This window comes from Sus scrofa, chromosome 14, assembly GCF_054392235.1.
Source record: "Sus scrofa isolate SSC_HxYL_T2T_F1_AM1 chromosome 14, Sscrofa_HxYL_maternal_Yorkshire_Landrace_v2.0, whole genome shotgun sequence".
NCBI classification, from domain to species: domain Eukaryota; kingdom Metazoa; phylum Chordata; class Mammalia; order Artiodactyla; family Suidae; genus Sus; species Sus scrofa.
This window is the reverse complement of record NC_139396.1, coordinates 97,815,330-97,832,868: the sequence shown is the minus strand read 5'-3', so window position 1 is coordinate 97,832,868 and position 17,539 is coordinate 97,815,330. Positions and strand designations below refer to the sequence as shown.

The 17,539-nt window shown below is 38.1% G+C and overlaps 1 protein-coding gene across 3 annotated transcripts in view; it reads right to left on the bottom strand.

The window, feature by feature from the left end:
* MCU (mitochondrial calcium uniporter) overlaps positions 1-17,539 on the bottom strand; it is a 202,937-nt gene that overhangs the window by 91,377 nt on the left and 94,021 nt on the right. Inside the window, exon 1 of one of the 3 annotated variants that reach the window (XM_084997345.1) lies at positions 14,999-15,203. The exons of the other annotated variants lie outside the window; for them this stretch is intronic. Within the exon in view, the coding sequence (XP_084853471.1) occupies positions 14,999-15,202 (204 nt within the window). The 5' untranslated portion in view covers position 15,203. Of the gene's footprint in view, positions 1-14,998; positions 15,204-17,539 lie in introns of those variants that run through there. 3 annotated transcript variants of the gene reach the window in all.

Sequence of the window (17,539 nt, the reverse complement as noted above, 5' to 3'; positions counted from 1 at the left end):
TCTGATGTATATGTCTATGGCTTAAGTGATCTATGACAATGTACAGCACAGAACAGGTTATCGCAATCTCCTGAATTGAGACACTGTTCAAACCATAATCAAAGCCAATAAATACATTAGAAGTGTGTAACCACAAACAGCTAGTAAGCCATGTAGTGAGAAGAGGAAGTGACATCCTTTTGAGGATCTCTGATCATGCTAGCTAGTTTTCAAATTTCTTTTCTACCCCTCCATAATTCTATTGTGTGACTTAGATGGTTTGATGAAGTCTGAATGCCTTTAAAAGAGGATAACTGCTTTGGTGCCATGATTAGAAATATGAATCTGGAGGGGGTGTGGAGAAAAGGGAACCCTCCTGCACTGTTGGTGGGAATGTAAGCTGGTACAACCATTATGGAGATCAGTATGGGGATACCTTAGAAATCTATACATAGAACTACCATATGACCCAGCAATCCCACTCTTGGGCATATGTCCAGACAAAACTTTCCTTAATAAAGACACATGCACCTGCATATTCATTGCAGCTCTATCCACAATAGCCAAGACATGGAAACAACACAAATATCCATTGACAGATGATTGGATTAGGAAGATGTGGTATATATATACACAATGGAATACTACTCGGCCATAAAAAAGAACACAATAATGCCATTTCCATGGATAGAACTAAAGACTCTCATACTGAGTGAAGTAAGTCAGAAAGAGAAAGATAAATATCATATGATATCACTTACATCTGGAATCTAATATAAGGCACAAATGAACCTTTCCACAGAAAAGAAAATCATGGACTTGCAGAATAGACTTGTGGTTGCCAAGGGGGAGGGGGAGGGAGTGGGGGTGGTTGGGGAGCTTGGGGTTAATAGATACAAACTATTGCCTTTGGAATGGATTAGCAATGAGATCCTGCTGTGTAGCACTGGGAACTATGTCTGGTCACTTATGATGGAGCATGATAATGTGCAAAAACAGAATGTGTACATGCATGTGTAACTGGGTCACCATGCTGTACAGTAGAAAAAAATCGTATTGGGAAAATAACTATTAAAAAATAATAATAATAAATTTTTAAAAATAAATTAAAAAAAGAAATATGAATCTAATTTCAGAAGCCTGGGAAGTTTATAAAGATTAATGTATTGATAGCCTATCTTTTCCTTGAATGCAAATTTGATGGAGAATTATTAGGGAACAGGACTCAACAGGGATTAATGGGAACAGAAAGGGAAAGCTAGAAGCCCTGGAAATGAACTTGATGAATCTTATATTTGAATGAAGGGATGAGACGTCAAATATGTGTGTCAAATTTGGTTTAACTGTATTTTATCCAGATATGGTATGAAAATGGAACAAGTGCACCATTAAACAAAATCAGAGAGAGAGAGAGAGAGCTCAAAAGAAGATGGTTAGACTATAAAATAATATAAAGCTAGCATCTGAGTTCCCTGGTGGTTCAGCAGGTTAAGGATCTGGTGTTGTCACTGCTGCATGGGTTTGACCTTAGAATTTCTGCATGTTGTAGACAACTCCTCTTCAAAATATTAATAATAATATAAAGTTAGCATTATAAATTCTTATACCTCCTATACTTACTACTTCATAAAGTTAAAGCTAATGTAGTTCTAAACACATCACAAAAGCTACAGACATTTAGGGAATGCTGTATTATAGCTAATATGCATTGGCAATCACTCAAATTCCAGCCATTTCACTCTGTTAGATATTAACTGGTACAACAGAACCTGAATTACATCATATTATTTAAATCTAAAACATTCTCTTACCTATTGTGCTAAGATTATACTTCTAAGGACTCTGTTTGCAAAATTTCCAGCCATTCAATTCCATTTTTGGAACTGGTCAAGTTACTCGGTGTGTCAGTTCTGCTCATTTGATGATGGTAGGTTCCAAGGTCCCTAGAGTGTACTGCACATATCTGAACTCAGAGATAGTCAATGGGAAGACCCAAAGAAAAGAAATGAAAAGGTACAATCTTTACTCATCTAATACCCTACACTCACCCCTTCCAAGCCTCAAGGAGTAGACACAGTAATCATTCTAGACAAGCACAAATGAACCAGTTACAGGACTCAAGGACTCTAAGCACAGTCTTATTCTTCCACTTAAGGAAAGAGATAACAAGTCATAAAAGATTCAGGAAAACAGCAAAACTGGCTCGGAGACATCACACCTCATTTAGACTGTTGTCAGAGGAAGAAATTCAGCTATACCCAACCCTCACTCTCTCGAGTCCTACTTAGCAAATGTGAGGTTTATTCCAACAAACTACTTGGTTTGCTGCCAACAGCTTTTAAACAGGGAATGTTATAGACTAGCAAGCAAGCACTCTGTCAACTGCTCATGATGGGCTACTAAATAACAATGCAAAATATAAAATGACTTTAGAAACACATCTTCTGGAGTTCCCGTCATGGCGCAGTGGTTAACGAATCCGACTAGGAACCATGAGGTTGCGGGTTCGGTCCCTGCCCTTGCTCAGTGAGTTAACGATCCGGCATTGCCGTGAGCTGTGGTGTAGGTTGCAGACGCGGCTCGGATCCCACGTTGCTGTGGCTCTGGTGTAGGCCGGCGGCTACAGCTCCGATTGGACCCCTAGCCTGGGAATCTCCATATGCCGCGGGAGCGGCCCAAGAAATAGCAAAAAAAAGACCAAAAAAAAAAAAAAAAGAAAGAAACACATCTTCTTTACCCATCCCTTAGCAATATGGTGTGGTATAAATTTTTCAAACAAAATGTACTAGATGAACTTTACTGATCACAAGTTTGAATATGCAACTATTTACATAGCCTACTATCTATGTGTTTTCACCACAATCCTATCATTTCAATACTACACTGGAAAGCAGTCACTGAGTTGTTTAACCAGCTGGAGTCATATATCCAAAGTCAACAACTACTTGTTTAGGTAATGGTCTGGACACCTATGGAGTGAAAAGGACAGAATTCACTCCATGGACTGGAATATAGAATAGATTCTGTCCTTGTTTCCTGACAACTATTATCACTTTTCTTAAATAAAAGCTATCAATTAAGTACCTACTACCTACAGAGCAACGCGGAGGTGCTATGAAAAAAATAAAGAAGGAGTTCCCATTGTGGCACAGAGGAAACAAATTTGACTAGTACCCATGAGGATATGGGTTCAATCCCTGGCCTCGCTCAGTGGGTTGGGGATCCAGCTTTGTCATGAGCCACAAGCTGTGGCACAGGTCGCAGATGCAGCTTGGATCCAGTGTTGCTGTGGCTGTGGCAGAGGCCAGGAACTGCAGCTCCAATTCCAAACCTAACGTGGGAATTTCCATATGCCTCGGGTGTGGCCATAAAAAGAAAAAACAAAACAAACGAACTAACAAAAAAACAGTCTCAATAGGCAGAAACTCTCTGACATAAATTGCAGCAATATCTTGTTTGATCCACCTACTAGAATAACAATTAAAAAAAAAAGGGACCTAATTAAACTTAAAAGCTTTTATAAAGCAAAGGAAACCATAAAAAAAAAGAAATAAAAAAATGGAAAGACAACCCACAGAATGGGAGAATATATTTGCAAATGAAGCAACCGACAAAGGATTAATCTCCAAAATATACAAACATCTTATACAGCTCAATATCAAAACAAACAAACAAAAAAAACAATCAGAAAATAAGCAGAAGATCTAAACAGACATTTGTCCAAAGAAGACATACAGATGGCCAAAAAACACATGAAAAGATGCTCAACATCACTAGACAAATGCCAATCAAAACCACTAAGAGGTATCACCTCATACCTCTGGCCATCATCAAAAAGTCTACAAATAATAAATAACAGTGTGGAGAAAGGGAATCCTTCTACATCATTGGTAGGAATGTAAATTGTTGCAACCACTATGGAGTTCAGTATGGAAATTCCTTACAAAACTAAATATAGAACTACCATAAGATCCAGCAATTCCACTCCCAGTCATATATCCAGAGAAATTTCTAATTCGAAAAAATACCTGCACCCCAATGTTCACTGCAGCACTATTTGCAATAGCCAAGACATGGAAGCAACCAAAATGTCCAATGACAGAGGAAGATGTGGTACATATACACACAATGGAATATTATTCAGCCATAAAAAAAGAAATAATGTCATCTGCACCAACATGGATGGACCTAGAGATTATATACTAAGTGAAGTAAGTCAGAAAGACAAATATCATATGATGTCAATTACATATAGAATCTAATAAAAATGATACAAAAGAACTTATTTAAAAAACAGAAACAAACTGACAGATTTCTAACCAATCTTATGGTTACCATAGGTGAAACCACTGGGGAGAGGGAAGACCTGAGAAAACAGGAATAACATCAACACACTACTATATAAAACAGATGGTTAACAAGAACCTACTGTATGGCACAGGCAAATTTACTCACAAGTTTGTAATAACCTATATGTGGGAAAAAGGAATGGATATATTTATGACTGATTCACTTTGCTGTACACCTGAAACTAATATAACATTATAAATCAATAATACTCCAATAAAATTAAACTAAAAAAAAAAACAAAAAAACAGTCGTAGAGTTCTTGCTGTGATACAATGGGATCAGTGGTATCTTGGGAGCACTGAGACACAAGTTCTATCCCCTAACCGGCACAGTGTTGCTGCAGCTGTGGCTTACGTCACAACTGTGTCTTGGATCTGATCCCTGACCCTGGAACTCCATATGCTACGGGGCAACCACATAAGAAAAAACAAAAGCACTTTGCTGTACAGTAGAAAACTGACAAAACACTGTAAACCAACTATAATAGAAAAAATAAAAATCATTATATATAAAAAAAGAAAAAACAAAAACAGTCCTGTTCATTTACTGTTCCATGGACAACTTTCATCTCCTCAAAATGGTAAGAAACACCTTGAGGACAAGGACATATTATTCGTCTTTAGAATCCTTAAAGAGCTCAAAATGTTCCCATAGTATATACTCAATAAGTATCTATTAGTTAAGAGCTGCTGAGCAATACTCCTTTGATTTCTATTTTTAAAAAATCTCCTTTCCAAAAGGATTCCTTCAACCACTTCTATTAGGTAACTAAACTGAATTAAAGTAAGTGGCTACACATATAATTTTTTTTTTCACAAATTAAACTAAGGTGAAAAGTACTGCCCTTGTAGGATCTTATTTGTATTAAGACAAGGGTCAAAGATAAAGTGAACCCTTATTTCCATGAAATGAGCCAACGGAACATTATATAAACACTAAAAAATGAATACAATATGCCAAAACACAAAAGCAGATCACTTCGATTTGTCAGATAAATGCCTACACAACAAGTATGATTTCCTAGACTATAATTTGTCTATTTCATATTTTGTTTCCTTAATCTGCCACTAAATGCAACAATTAGAGAACGTTTTTGGACACTGGGATATACTTCTATAATGCACTTAAAAAAATACACCTAAAATGTATTTTAAAAATGCACATCTAGTCCCTGCATACCATTTGCAAGTTTATAAACCTAAGTAGTAGGGGGTGGCAGTAGGCGAGGTGGGGAGATGGACGAAAGCAGAGAGAAAAATAGAGTTGTAGCCTCAGTGAATACACAACCACTAACCTTGCTGCAGAGTCATCAAGGTTATCGAAAACCTGCTGGCAGTAGCACTGCCACCACTATCATGTGCTTTGCTGTGTGATACGTGTGGAAAATGGGGAGATTCTCCTGCCGAATCATCAAACTGCATCTTCATGCTAAATATCTTAAGGCAGAAGGAGCCCCGGGGAAAGGAAAAGAAGGGTAATCCCTGAACTATGTGGAATCCCAATTCCCTTGACAATAGCAAGATTGCTTGAATAGCTCTATCAAGCAAGTAAAAGACATACACTAGGAACTGGTTAATTTGTGTTTTAAAAATCATTCCTTATATACTTTTTGTTTTCACTCCAACAAGGGCATTATCACTTAAGAGCTGAAAATATATCAGCATTTAGGAATTTCCCCAAATGCGCTGAGTAGCAGGAATTCCCACACTGGTGCCCTGAAAAGGCAAAGCAGCTCTGCAATCCACTTCAGTCAAAGAGGCAGATTGACCAGCAGCCCTCTCTCACACACCCACGCCTATCCAGGGACAGGCTTTCCCTAGAACCATCTCCCTGCACAGTGATAGATTAACATTTATGGGAGCTGCTGGGTGCACAGAGGGCTTTTCCTGACAGACAAGGACAGCCAGAGATCTAATCTCCACCAATTGCTTTGCAGGACTTTCTGTCCTTCTTAGACATGCCAGCAGGCAGACAGCTTACTTGAATTTATTCTTTAACCTCTCCTACAACTACATGCAGTCAGTTAAAAACTGCACTTACCTTCAACAAAATGTTCAAGAAAATTATGCATGGTTACAAGATGGCTTGATTTTATGTAAATAAATTACACACATTAGCTTTTAAAAACCACAATTACTATCTGCACAACAGCATCATTCTAAGAGCTCTATTAAGAAAACGGAGCTACATATTTTCAAATGTGACAGTATTATTTTGGTAAGATCTGAAAAACCAAAAGTAAAGAAAATAAAAGCCTCAGTACTTTTCTTTCAGTCAAATTCAAAGCAAGCAATCTCCCTCTTTCTCTCTCCTCTCTCTGAATGAGGCATACTCTTTTCATTGGTTCTCAAGAAGTAAGAGGAAATTTCTTAGAAGATGCAAAGCCCTCACAGTATCCAATAGTACTCTTGGATGAAGCAGTAATGTTAATTATGTGGAAGAGCCTAAAAGGTACTGTAATTAGATATTGACTTCTGGGGGTTGGTAAATTTCAATAATGCCTATGGTTCTAGACTTCATAATAAGCTTCTCTTTAACCTGCTTTTGAAACCACAAGTCAGACAAAATAAAAGAATTTTTTAAGAAAGAAAAGAAGAAGAAAGAAGCAATACTACTTTAAAAAAAAATTTGCATTCGGAGTTCCCTTAGTGGCTCAGTGGTTAACGAACTCGACTAGGAACCATGAGCATGCTGGTTCGATCCCTGGCCTGGATCAATGGGTTAAGGATCCTGTGTTGCCGTGGCTGTGATGTAGGCTGGCAGCTGTAGCTCAGATTAGACTCCTAGCCTGGGAACTTCCACATGCCTTGGGTGAGGCCCTAAAAGGCAGAAAAAAAAAAAAAAAAAAAAAAAGTAGTTAATCATGAAGAAGACCCTTCCCACTTGCATCTGATTTTAGGGACTTATATTTTCTTCTCTATCTCACTCTTGTGTTTTTCTGGTTATGATCTCTGCTCTCCCCCTTCCTTTGAGAAAATAAAGTATTTGCTCTAATGTAACACAACAGCTGCCCCACTCCTAAAGCTTCTATTCATCCTGTAATGTTTAACCTGATATATTTTTCTTTTTTCTTTTTTCCACCTGCAGCATATGGAACTTCCCAAGGCTAGGGGTCGAAAGGGAGCTATAGCTGCCAGTCTACACCACAGCCACAGATCTGAGCCGTGTCTGTGACATACACCACAGCTCATGGCAATACTGGATCCAGTGAGGCCAGGGATCAAACCTGCATCCTCATGGATACCAGTTGGTTCATTACTGCTGAGCCACGACAGGAACTCCTGACATATTTTTCCCTCTGAAGAAAATAAGCTAAAACTCAACACTGCTCCACTAAGCAAGCTCATCTAAAAAGAGTGTTCACACAGCACATGCAAGAGCCTCTCAGATATCAAAGACACACCCAAACAAGTGGCATGTGGCAATTCCATATCTGAGTCCAAAACACACTCCTTCAGGGAACCACGAGTTTGTTTTCTTCTTCTATTTAGGGCTGCACCTGTGGCAAATGGAAGTCCCCAGAGCTAGGGGTTGAATCTGTTCTGCAGCTGCCAGCCTACTGCACAGCCATGGCAATTCGAGGTCTGAGGTAAGCAACCCACAGCACAAGTTGTGGCAACTCTGGATCCTTAATTCGATGAGCAAGACCAGGGATTGAACCTGCATCCTCATGGATTCTAGTTGGATTCTTAACCTGCTGAGCCAAAATGGGAACACCAATTTTTATTTATTTATTTATTTTTGTCTTTTTAAGGCCACACCAACGGCATATGGAGGTTCCCAGGCTAGGGGTTTAATTGGAGCTGTAGCCGCTGGCCTACACCACAGCCACAGAAATGCCAGATCTGAGCTGTATCTGTGACCTACACCACAGCTCATGGCAATGCCAAATCCTTAACCCACTGAGCAAGGCCAGGGATCGAACCTGCATCCTCATAGATACTAGTCAGATTCACTTCCACCGAGTCACAATGGGAACTTTGAACTCCAGTTTTCAATCATACCTTTTGTCCTAAATAATATTCTAAAATGAATAGCAGTACACTTGTTTTGGACATGACAGTAGGGTGAGGAATGAGAAGGAATTAAAAAACAAAGTCTAACCCTTCAAAATATCTGGAAGTTTCACACAGCATGCACCCAGATGGTGTACCTACGTCAGGTAATAAAATCCAACCTGAAAACAATCTATACATTGACATTCTTTTTTTCAAATGATTTTTATTTTTTTCCATTACAGCTGGTTTACAGTGTTCTGCACATTGACATTCTTTAGCCAAAGTGGAGCACGTGCAAGGCAGTGGTTTCATTTAAACTACTCAATGAAGTACTTAAGGTGGATATTGATTATGCTTAAAGGGTATTCAGCAAAAATTCAAACCAGCTGAGTTACTGTTTTGTTTTGTTTGTTCATGGCTGCGAATTCCCTTCATACTTTTTATACAACTATAAAGGCCAAAAATCATGCAGGTTTGCCTCAGTTTAAGGAGGGTCTGATGAGAGCCACCACAAGTTACAAACAGTTCCAAAGTACCTGGATTCTTGATCATTTATTTTCTTCCTTTAAAGTTCAAGGACTAGTCCCTTATATGCTACTATATACTGCTATTCCCTCATAGGATGTTGGCTCAGCTACACTAGAATCACAATAAACTGTGTTGTTCCTGGCCTTACTACCAGCCAAGATACAAATAAAGCCATGTCCCTACATATAATAAAGGAAGCTAGATACACACTCTTACAAAGTTAAATAAGAAAGTAAAAATTAAAACTGGGTTCCTCAGGCAATTTCCGCTGAGGTGCAGTGGGTTTGGTATATACCCAGAAGTTACTGTTGGGTCAGATGGGAAATCTATGTGAATAAAGAAAATTTATATTTTAAGGCAGGACAAGAAAATTTATATTTTAAGGCAGGACAAGAAAATTTAAGCATAAAATTCTGTCTTCCTGGGCCTCCTCCCTCCCCTGTAGGGTACAGTGTGCATCTGCATTATACATTAACCATTACTCCTCAATGATGAGAATGCTTGCTCAGCCATAAAAATCATTTTTCCCCCTTTCTTCTAGCACTAGCAATGCAACTTCTTAAAAGATTAACATTTTTTTCCTAGCTCTGTAGGGGGGTGGGTTCATGGTGACCTGCTATTCCATTTACATGCTTACCTGGACTGCGTATCGGTGAACTTTACATAAAATGTCAGTATGTCACTTTGATATACAATCCTTTGTCTCAAAAATTTATGTGATTGTGCCTTTGACTTTTAACAGGTAGAACAATTCTCAGAGCTCCTGAGAGTCCATCTCCCAGGTTATAATGCTCAGTTTGGCTTGAATAAAATTCTTTTTTCTTAGCTTGTTAATTGAATTTTAGTCAACATATGTTAAACACTTTAAGGAATGGCCAAACTATTTTCCAAAGTAGCTGTATCATTTTACATTCCCATCAACAGTATATGAAGGTCCACATCCTCACCAACACCAGTTATTTTGTCTTTTGTTTATCATTATAGCCACTGTAATGGGTATGAGGAGGTATCTCATTGTTTTAAATTTGCATTTCCCTAATAACTAATGAAGTTCAGGATCTTTAGTTTATTTATTTATTTTTGTCTTTTTAGGGCTGTACCCATGGCATGTGGAAGTTCCCAGGCTAGGGGTCGAATCAGAGCTGGACCTGCTGGCATACGCCACAGCCACAGCAACGCAAGATCTGAGCCATGTCTGCGACCTATACCACAGCTCACAGCTCACAGCCACGCCAGATCCTTAACCCACTGGCCAGGGAATCCAACCCGTGTCCTCATGGATACTAGTCAGGTTCATTACAGCTGAGCCACAACGGGAACTTCTCCATTCTTCTTTTTGAAGACATCTCTCTTGGACTTTTCTGAACCACTCCAATCTGGACTGGTTGTTTTCTAGACCCGCTAAAGACTTCCTTCATCCCTAAGATCCTACTTCCCGGAAAACACCTTCTTCTAGAGGTACCTCCTCACTTTGGTAGAGCACGCATTCTATTAGCCTTCTGAGAAAGTGTGCTTGGCAGGAAAAACTGGAGGCTTTATATGTCTGAAAATATCTTTAGTCTCCCTCACTCTTATTTCAAGGTTTGACTAGACATAGAAACCTAGATTAAAAATTATTTCCTTTGAAATTTAGAGGGCATTTTCCCATTATTTAGTAGATTCTACTGTTGAGAAGCTTGAGCTTTGATCCTTTGTATAAAACTTGTTTTTGCTCTTGATTTTGTATTGATTTTCTTTTTTTAATCATTTTTAGAAATTTTAGAAAAGAGGTTCTTGATATGGGTCTCACTATGCTTGGCAATTCCTGGATTATTTCAACACAGAAACTTGTATGTGAGTTATAAAAAGATTTCTTGAATTGTTTCTTTGATAATTTCTTCTCCATTTCTACTGTGACTCTTTGAAACTCCTATTACTTGAATCTCTTTTGGTTATTAAATCTCTTAGAGTGGTCCTCTAATTTTCTAATTTTTCTCTCCTAAGTTTATCTCTTCTTTTAGTTCTAGTTTCTTGTCACTTCAAAACTTTTATGGAATATTTTATTTGTTATATTTTTAATTTCTAAAATCTTTTTTGGTTTTCTGAAAGCTCCTTCTTTGGAGCACCATATACTAGATACGTTATTTTTTTTTCTCTCTGAAAATTATTAGTGATACATTTTTAAAAATTTTTTCCTTCTTCCTGAATAAACTCTAAGTTGGTGTTTCTTATTTGCTTTGGTTCTGTTCATGTTAAAATTGTTCCTCAACTGTCTAGTCATCTTTGATTGATTCCTCATACTTAGGAGTGAGGGGTGGTGGCTAAAACGCTGATTGGAATCTTTACATAAATAGTGGTCTTCACTGCAAAAGTGATCCGGTTGGTGTAATTTCCCTGCAGAAACCCAAATTAATATCTTTAAATCTTTTCTTTAAGATTATGTCAGGTTCTCCAGAAAAAGACCAATCTCTTACTTCAAGGATAAAAGCTTGTCTGCCAATGCTCTCAGAGCCAAATGAGGGAAGAAGGTTAGAAATATCGATATTCAATATGTCAATTTCCATTTAATCCTTCTCTTTCGGTATGATACCCCTGCCCTCATGCGGTCCATTACAGAAAATCTCTGTTTCATTCTTTTTTTTTTTTTTTTTTTTTGTCTTTCTGTCTTTTCTGGGGCCGCACCTGCAGCATGTGGAGGTTCCCAGGCTAGGGGTCGAATCAGAGCTGTAGCCACCAGCCTACACCAGAGCCATATCAATGCTAGATCCAAGCCGCATCTGTGATCTACACCATAGCTCACAGCAACGCCGGATTGTTAACCCACTGAGTGAGGCCAGGGATCGAACCTGCAACTTCATAGTTTCTAGTCAGATTCGTTAACCACTGAGCCATGACAGGAACTCCTCATTCTCTTTTCATTCAGCTTTCTCCTAGGATGGGTAGATAATCTGGGGGACAAAGTACCATGTTAAGAGATTTTCAATGAATCTTTAAACTCATTTCTCCTGTTGTTAACTCATTCCCGTTTCACAAAGGCACTGGGAGGGTGTTTCAGGGTAAGCCAAGTCCTTCTCAATTTACAACATTACTAATTTGGGATTCAGCTTTCTTTCTCTTTGTTTGTTTGTTTGTTTTGTTTTGTTTTGTTTTTTTGGCCATACCTGCAGCATGTGGAAATTCCTGGGCCAAGGACGGAACCCATGCTACAGCAGTGACTTTACCTGTTGCGGTGACAACGCCAGATCCTTAACCCATTGCACCACTACAGAACTCTCTCAGCTTTCTTAAGGAAGTACTCATTCTTCTCTTCAGATTCCTAAATCTAAAATTTTAAATCCTTTCCATTTCCTTCCCCTTTCCTTTGTCCTTTGTTCCCCTTGTGGATTTATGCCCAAAAAATCAAGGCCGTCATCATTTTAGTGGAGTTTTGAGAAAGACTGAAGGTAAATCTGTGTTCAGTGTATCACCTGACTATAGTTAACACTGCTGTTTGACATACAGTAGTTCCCCCTCCTGTGTTCCTAGACACTCAGTGGATGCCTGAAACTGTGGCTAGGATCAAATCCTACATATACTATGTTTTTTCCTATACATACATACCTATGATGAGGTTTAATTTATAAATTAGGCACCATAAGAGAATATCCAAATTGCCAGCATCACTACGCTTGTGCTTTATTAAGTCAATATTAAGTAAAATAAGGGCTACTTGAACACAAGCACTGTGGTACCAAGGCAGTCTATCTGATAACCTGCAGGGCTATTAAATGACTCATGGGTGAGCTATGCTGGACAAAGGGATGATTCACATTTGGGGAGGGAAAGAGCAGGATGACAAGCACACTATTCAGAATGGCTCACAATTCAAAACTTATGAATTATTTACAGGATTTTCCATTTAATATTTTCTGACCATGATTGACCCTGGGTAACTGAAACTGCAGAGACCAAACTGTGGATAAGAGGGAAAGGTGGGGGACAGACTAGGGTATAAGAAAGTTGTGAAAAGAAAAGATCCTAAGAGTTCTCATCACAAAGATAATTTTTTTTTTCTTTTTAGTGTATCTGTATTAAAATGATGGATGTTAGTGGAACCTACTGTGGTAATCATTTCACAATATATGTAAATAAAACTGTATATTATGCTGTGCACCTTAAATTTATCGTTAGGTATGTCAATTATTTCTCAATAAAACCTAAGGGGAAAATCTACCTTCTTTAACTGGAAGCAACCACATTTATTTAAATCATAGTTGAAATCCAACACTAAGAGCCAGGGGCAGACCACGTCACAGAATTTCAAAAAGCTATCTTGGTGATAATAGAAACAAAAAGGTTAAGGCACACTATCTACTATACACTCTCCCTTACCTGAGACTTTAAAATTTGCCACAAAGCCAAGAAGGAAAAAAAGTATACTATTCTAATAACCATTAGATGTTGATGGCCAATGGTAGCTAGAAGGTTAACTTCAAGGTTTTGTGATGTTTGTGCATTTGTTGTTATTTTAAAGAAGGATAAAAGTAATGGAGATGGGGGGACACAGGGGTGGATTTGAGGAGAACCAAATCACTTCTATTTAAAAGTTATTTTTCTAAATGTTTTCTACTGGGTACCATTTCCTTATTATCTTTTAAGTTTCATAAAAGAAACCTATTTCGTCCTGCCCCATCAGGCTCCTTTTGATTGGCAGGGCTGGATGGGTCTCTGATGCACTCAGACTGCTAGTTTTTGCTTTTCTCCCAGTATCAATGGCTCTGCTGGCAGAGTCCCTGCTAATGACCAGATTCCCAGACCCTGGGCTGCTACATTCCATATATAGGAATTTCACTCCCTGGAGTTGTACAATACAGAGCTTGAGGGACTTTATGAGTTGGTCCTTCCCAGAAATAAGCAGGTAAATATTTACTATTTTGGAGTTTAAAGTATGCCATCATTGAAGTTTCAAAAAAGGACTTGTATCATTTTGCCACTTACTACTTTTCTCTTTGATGATCTAAGTTTAAAAATGCAAAGACCAAACAAAGCTACTTTTAGAGATCTTTTTGGACTTGATCTTCCTCCGGAACTTTACCGATGAACTATTCACTTGGGGGAAGATTTTGATTCCCAAAAGAGTGACACTATGTGAAACAAATACCAAGAATTTTAAGTGTTGAGATCACTATGAAGCCCTCCAAAGCCTCTGAACTTTACCTGGAAGAACTGCCACCTTTGAATTATTAGTTACATGTATTTTAACTACTTGGTAGAGAAATCCACAAGTTGATGGAACCATCTAGTCTTGGAGCTTTGGGACTCCAGCTTTTACTTGAGAGGCCCAGTGTCCCTCTGTCAAAGAAACTCATGTGAAACAAATGTACTAAGCTTCCATTAGCATATTAGAACTAGCCCTACCTTGTTACCCACCTGATTCAACTGACTACTAATGACAGGACCAACTCTTTTGGATAAAGATCATAAATAAAATCTGAAGCAGAAAAGAAAGAGGAGTGAAAATTTCTCTTGTGAAGATAATACAGAAATTAATGAAGATTTACACATTAAATTTCTTAGGTGTCAAAGATCTTTAAAAGCAAGTGCTATTAATCATGTGACAAATTAATGGATAAAGAAGATGGAGTATATATACGTAATGGAATATGACTCACCCATAAAGAAAGAATGAAATGATGCATTTCATGGATTAACCTAGAGATTATCATACTAAGTAAATCAGACAAAGACAAATATCACATGATATTGCTTATACGCGGAATTAAAAAAAAAAAAGGATACAAATAAACTTATTTCCAAAACAGAAAGAGACTCATAGACATAGAAAACAACAAACTTATGGCTACTAAAGGGGAAAGGGGAGGTGGGAAGAGGGATAGACTAGGAGGCTGGTATTTACATATATACACTACTTATATATAAAAGAGATAACCAACAAGGAACTACTGTATAGCACAGAGTACTGTACTCAATATTTTGTAATAACCTATAAGGAAAAAGAACCTGAAAAAGAATGTGTGTGTCTGTGTATAACTGAATTGCTGTGCTGTACATATGAAACTAACATATTATAAATCACTGTACTTTAATTTTTTTAATTATAGTTGATTTACATTGTTCTGTCATCTTCTTTCTTTCTTTTTTTGCTTTTTTAGGGCCATACTCACAGCACATGGAGGTTCCCAGGCTAGGGGCCAAATCAGAGCTACAGCTGCCAGCCTATGCCCCAGCCACAGCAACACAGGATCCCAGCCATGTCTGTGACCTACACCATAGCTCATGGCAACGCTGGATTTTCGGATCTTTAACCCACTGTGCGAGGCCAGGGATTTGTTTCTGCTGCACCAAAACAGGAACTCCTGCTCTGTCATTTTCTGCTATACAGCAAAGTGAACCAGTCATACATCTATACACACACTCTTTCTCTTGTTATCTTTCATCATGTTCCATCACATGTGATTGGACATAGTTTCCCGTGCTATACATCAGGACCTCATTGTCTTGCCATTCTAAATGTAACAGTTTGCATCTATTAACCCCAAATTCCCAGTCCATCCCACCCCTTCCTCCTTGGCAACCACAAGTCTGCTGTCCATGTCTGTGGGTCTGTTTCTGTTCTGCAGATAGGTTCATCTGTGCCATATTTTAGATTCCATATATAAGTAATATCATTTGGTATCTGTCTTTCTGACTTACCTCACTTATGAGACCATCTGGTCCAATCCATGTTGCTGCAAATGGCATTATTTTGTTCTTTATATGGCTGAGTAGTATTCCATTTGTGTATATGTAACCACATCTTCTTACTCCATTCATCTGTCAATGGACATTTAGCTTGTTTCCATGTCTTGGCTATTAGAATAGTGCTGCAATGAACACAGGGGTGTACAGCTATCTTTGAATGAAAGTTTTGTCTGGACATACAACCAGGAGTGGGATTTCTGGGTCATATGGTAGTTCTATATTTAGTTTTCTGAGGTACCTCCATACTGTTTTCCATAGTGGTTGTACCAATTTACATTCCCACCAAGAGTGTAGGAGTTCTCCACATCCTCTCCAGAATTTGCTATTTGTAGTGTTATTAATAATAGCCATTCTGACCAGTGTGAGGTGGTACCTCATTGTAGTTTTGATTTTCATTCTCTATTAATTAGTGATGTTGAGCCTTTTTTTCATGTTCCTATACACATGTATGGAGAAATGTCTATTTAGGTCTTCTGCACATTTTTCAATTGGAGTTTTTGGGTTTTTTTTTGTTTTTTGTTTTTTTGTGGGGTTTTTTTTTTTTTTTTTGCTATTAAGTTATATGAGCTGTCTGTATATTTTGGAGATTAAGCCCTTGTCAAGTGCATCATTTGCAAATATTTTCTCCCATTCTTTTTGGTAGGTTGTCTTTTTGGGGTTTTTTCACTGTTTCCTTTGCTGTGCAAAAAAGCTTGTAAGTTTGATAAGATCCCATTGGTTTATTTTTGTTTTTATTTCTATTGTCTTGAGCAACTGACCTAAGAAAACATTCATGTGGTTGATATCAGAGAATGTTTTACCTGTGTTCTCTTCTAGGAGTTGTATGCTGTCTTGTCTTTTTAAGTCTTTAAGCCATTTTGAGTTTATTTTTGTGCATGGTGTGAGGGTTTGTTCTAGTTTCATTGATTTGAACTTTATTTTTTTTTTAAAAAGACATCTGGTATTTCCCTCATGGCTCAGTGAGTTAAGAATCTAGTGTTGTCACTGCTGTGGCTCTGGTTACAGCTGTGGCTTGGATTCAATCCCTGCCCAGGGAACTCCACATAATGCAGGCATGGCAAAAAAAAAAAAAAAAAAAAGACACATCTCCAGAGGGACCATATGAATTAATCAATCAATAAACTGCTTCTCAGGGGGTAAGGGAGGGAGGGAAGGAGAGAGGGAGAGAGAAAGGAAGGAAGCTATTTTAACTAGTGAATAAATGAAACTTTTAAAAGTTTCTTAATACCTATACTACACTGACCCTTCACCATGCATGGACGATTTTATGGTGGAACAGTATTCCTTCTAAGAAAGGAAGCTTAAAGGGTGCACGGAACAAGGAAAATCTGGGGTCACTTTCTCTCAAGACTTGGGCTTCTATCACTAATGTAAATCGAACACCAGTGGCCTCTAAGTTATAAAAGACAACTAAGTAAAGAATGGATAGGGGATTGGAAGACTCCCTTATAACATGTACTCAACTTTGTTATTTTTCTCGTATATGATTGTCAGGTAACAAATGCTGATCTAAATAATGACCACACAAAACTTGCATGCCATGAAGAACTAAGAGTACAAGAAATCCCACAGATTTTCTTCTCATAAACTAGTTTAAAAGTATGAATGAAATCACAGAACTGCTCAAGTAAAGTAATTCTTGTTTCACTAGAACACCATACTGAAAGTCAAGAGATTATTCCCCCGCACCACTCACCAAGTTAGGAAATCAAATAGAAGAATATTTTCCCCACAAATCTGCTTTCTTCCTTGTATTCCTTATCTCAGAAAATGGTACTATCATTTGGTTGTTGAAATTATAAACTTGGCCATCGTTCTTAACTCCTTCCTCCCACCTTCCTTCCTTCAGTCACCAAAGACTGTGGGTTCTAGCTCCTAAATAGCTGTAAATCCATCTGTTTCTATATCTCCAAGTCTGAACTGCACCAATCCAGTTCTCCCTGCCTCCTACCTATCCTCCACAA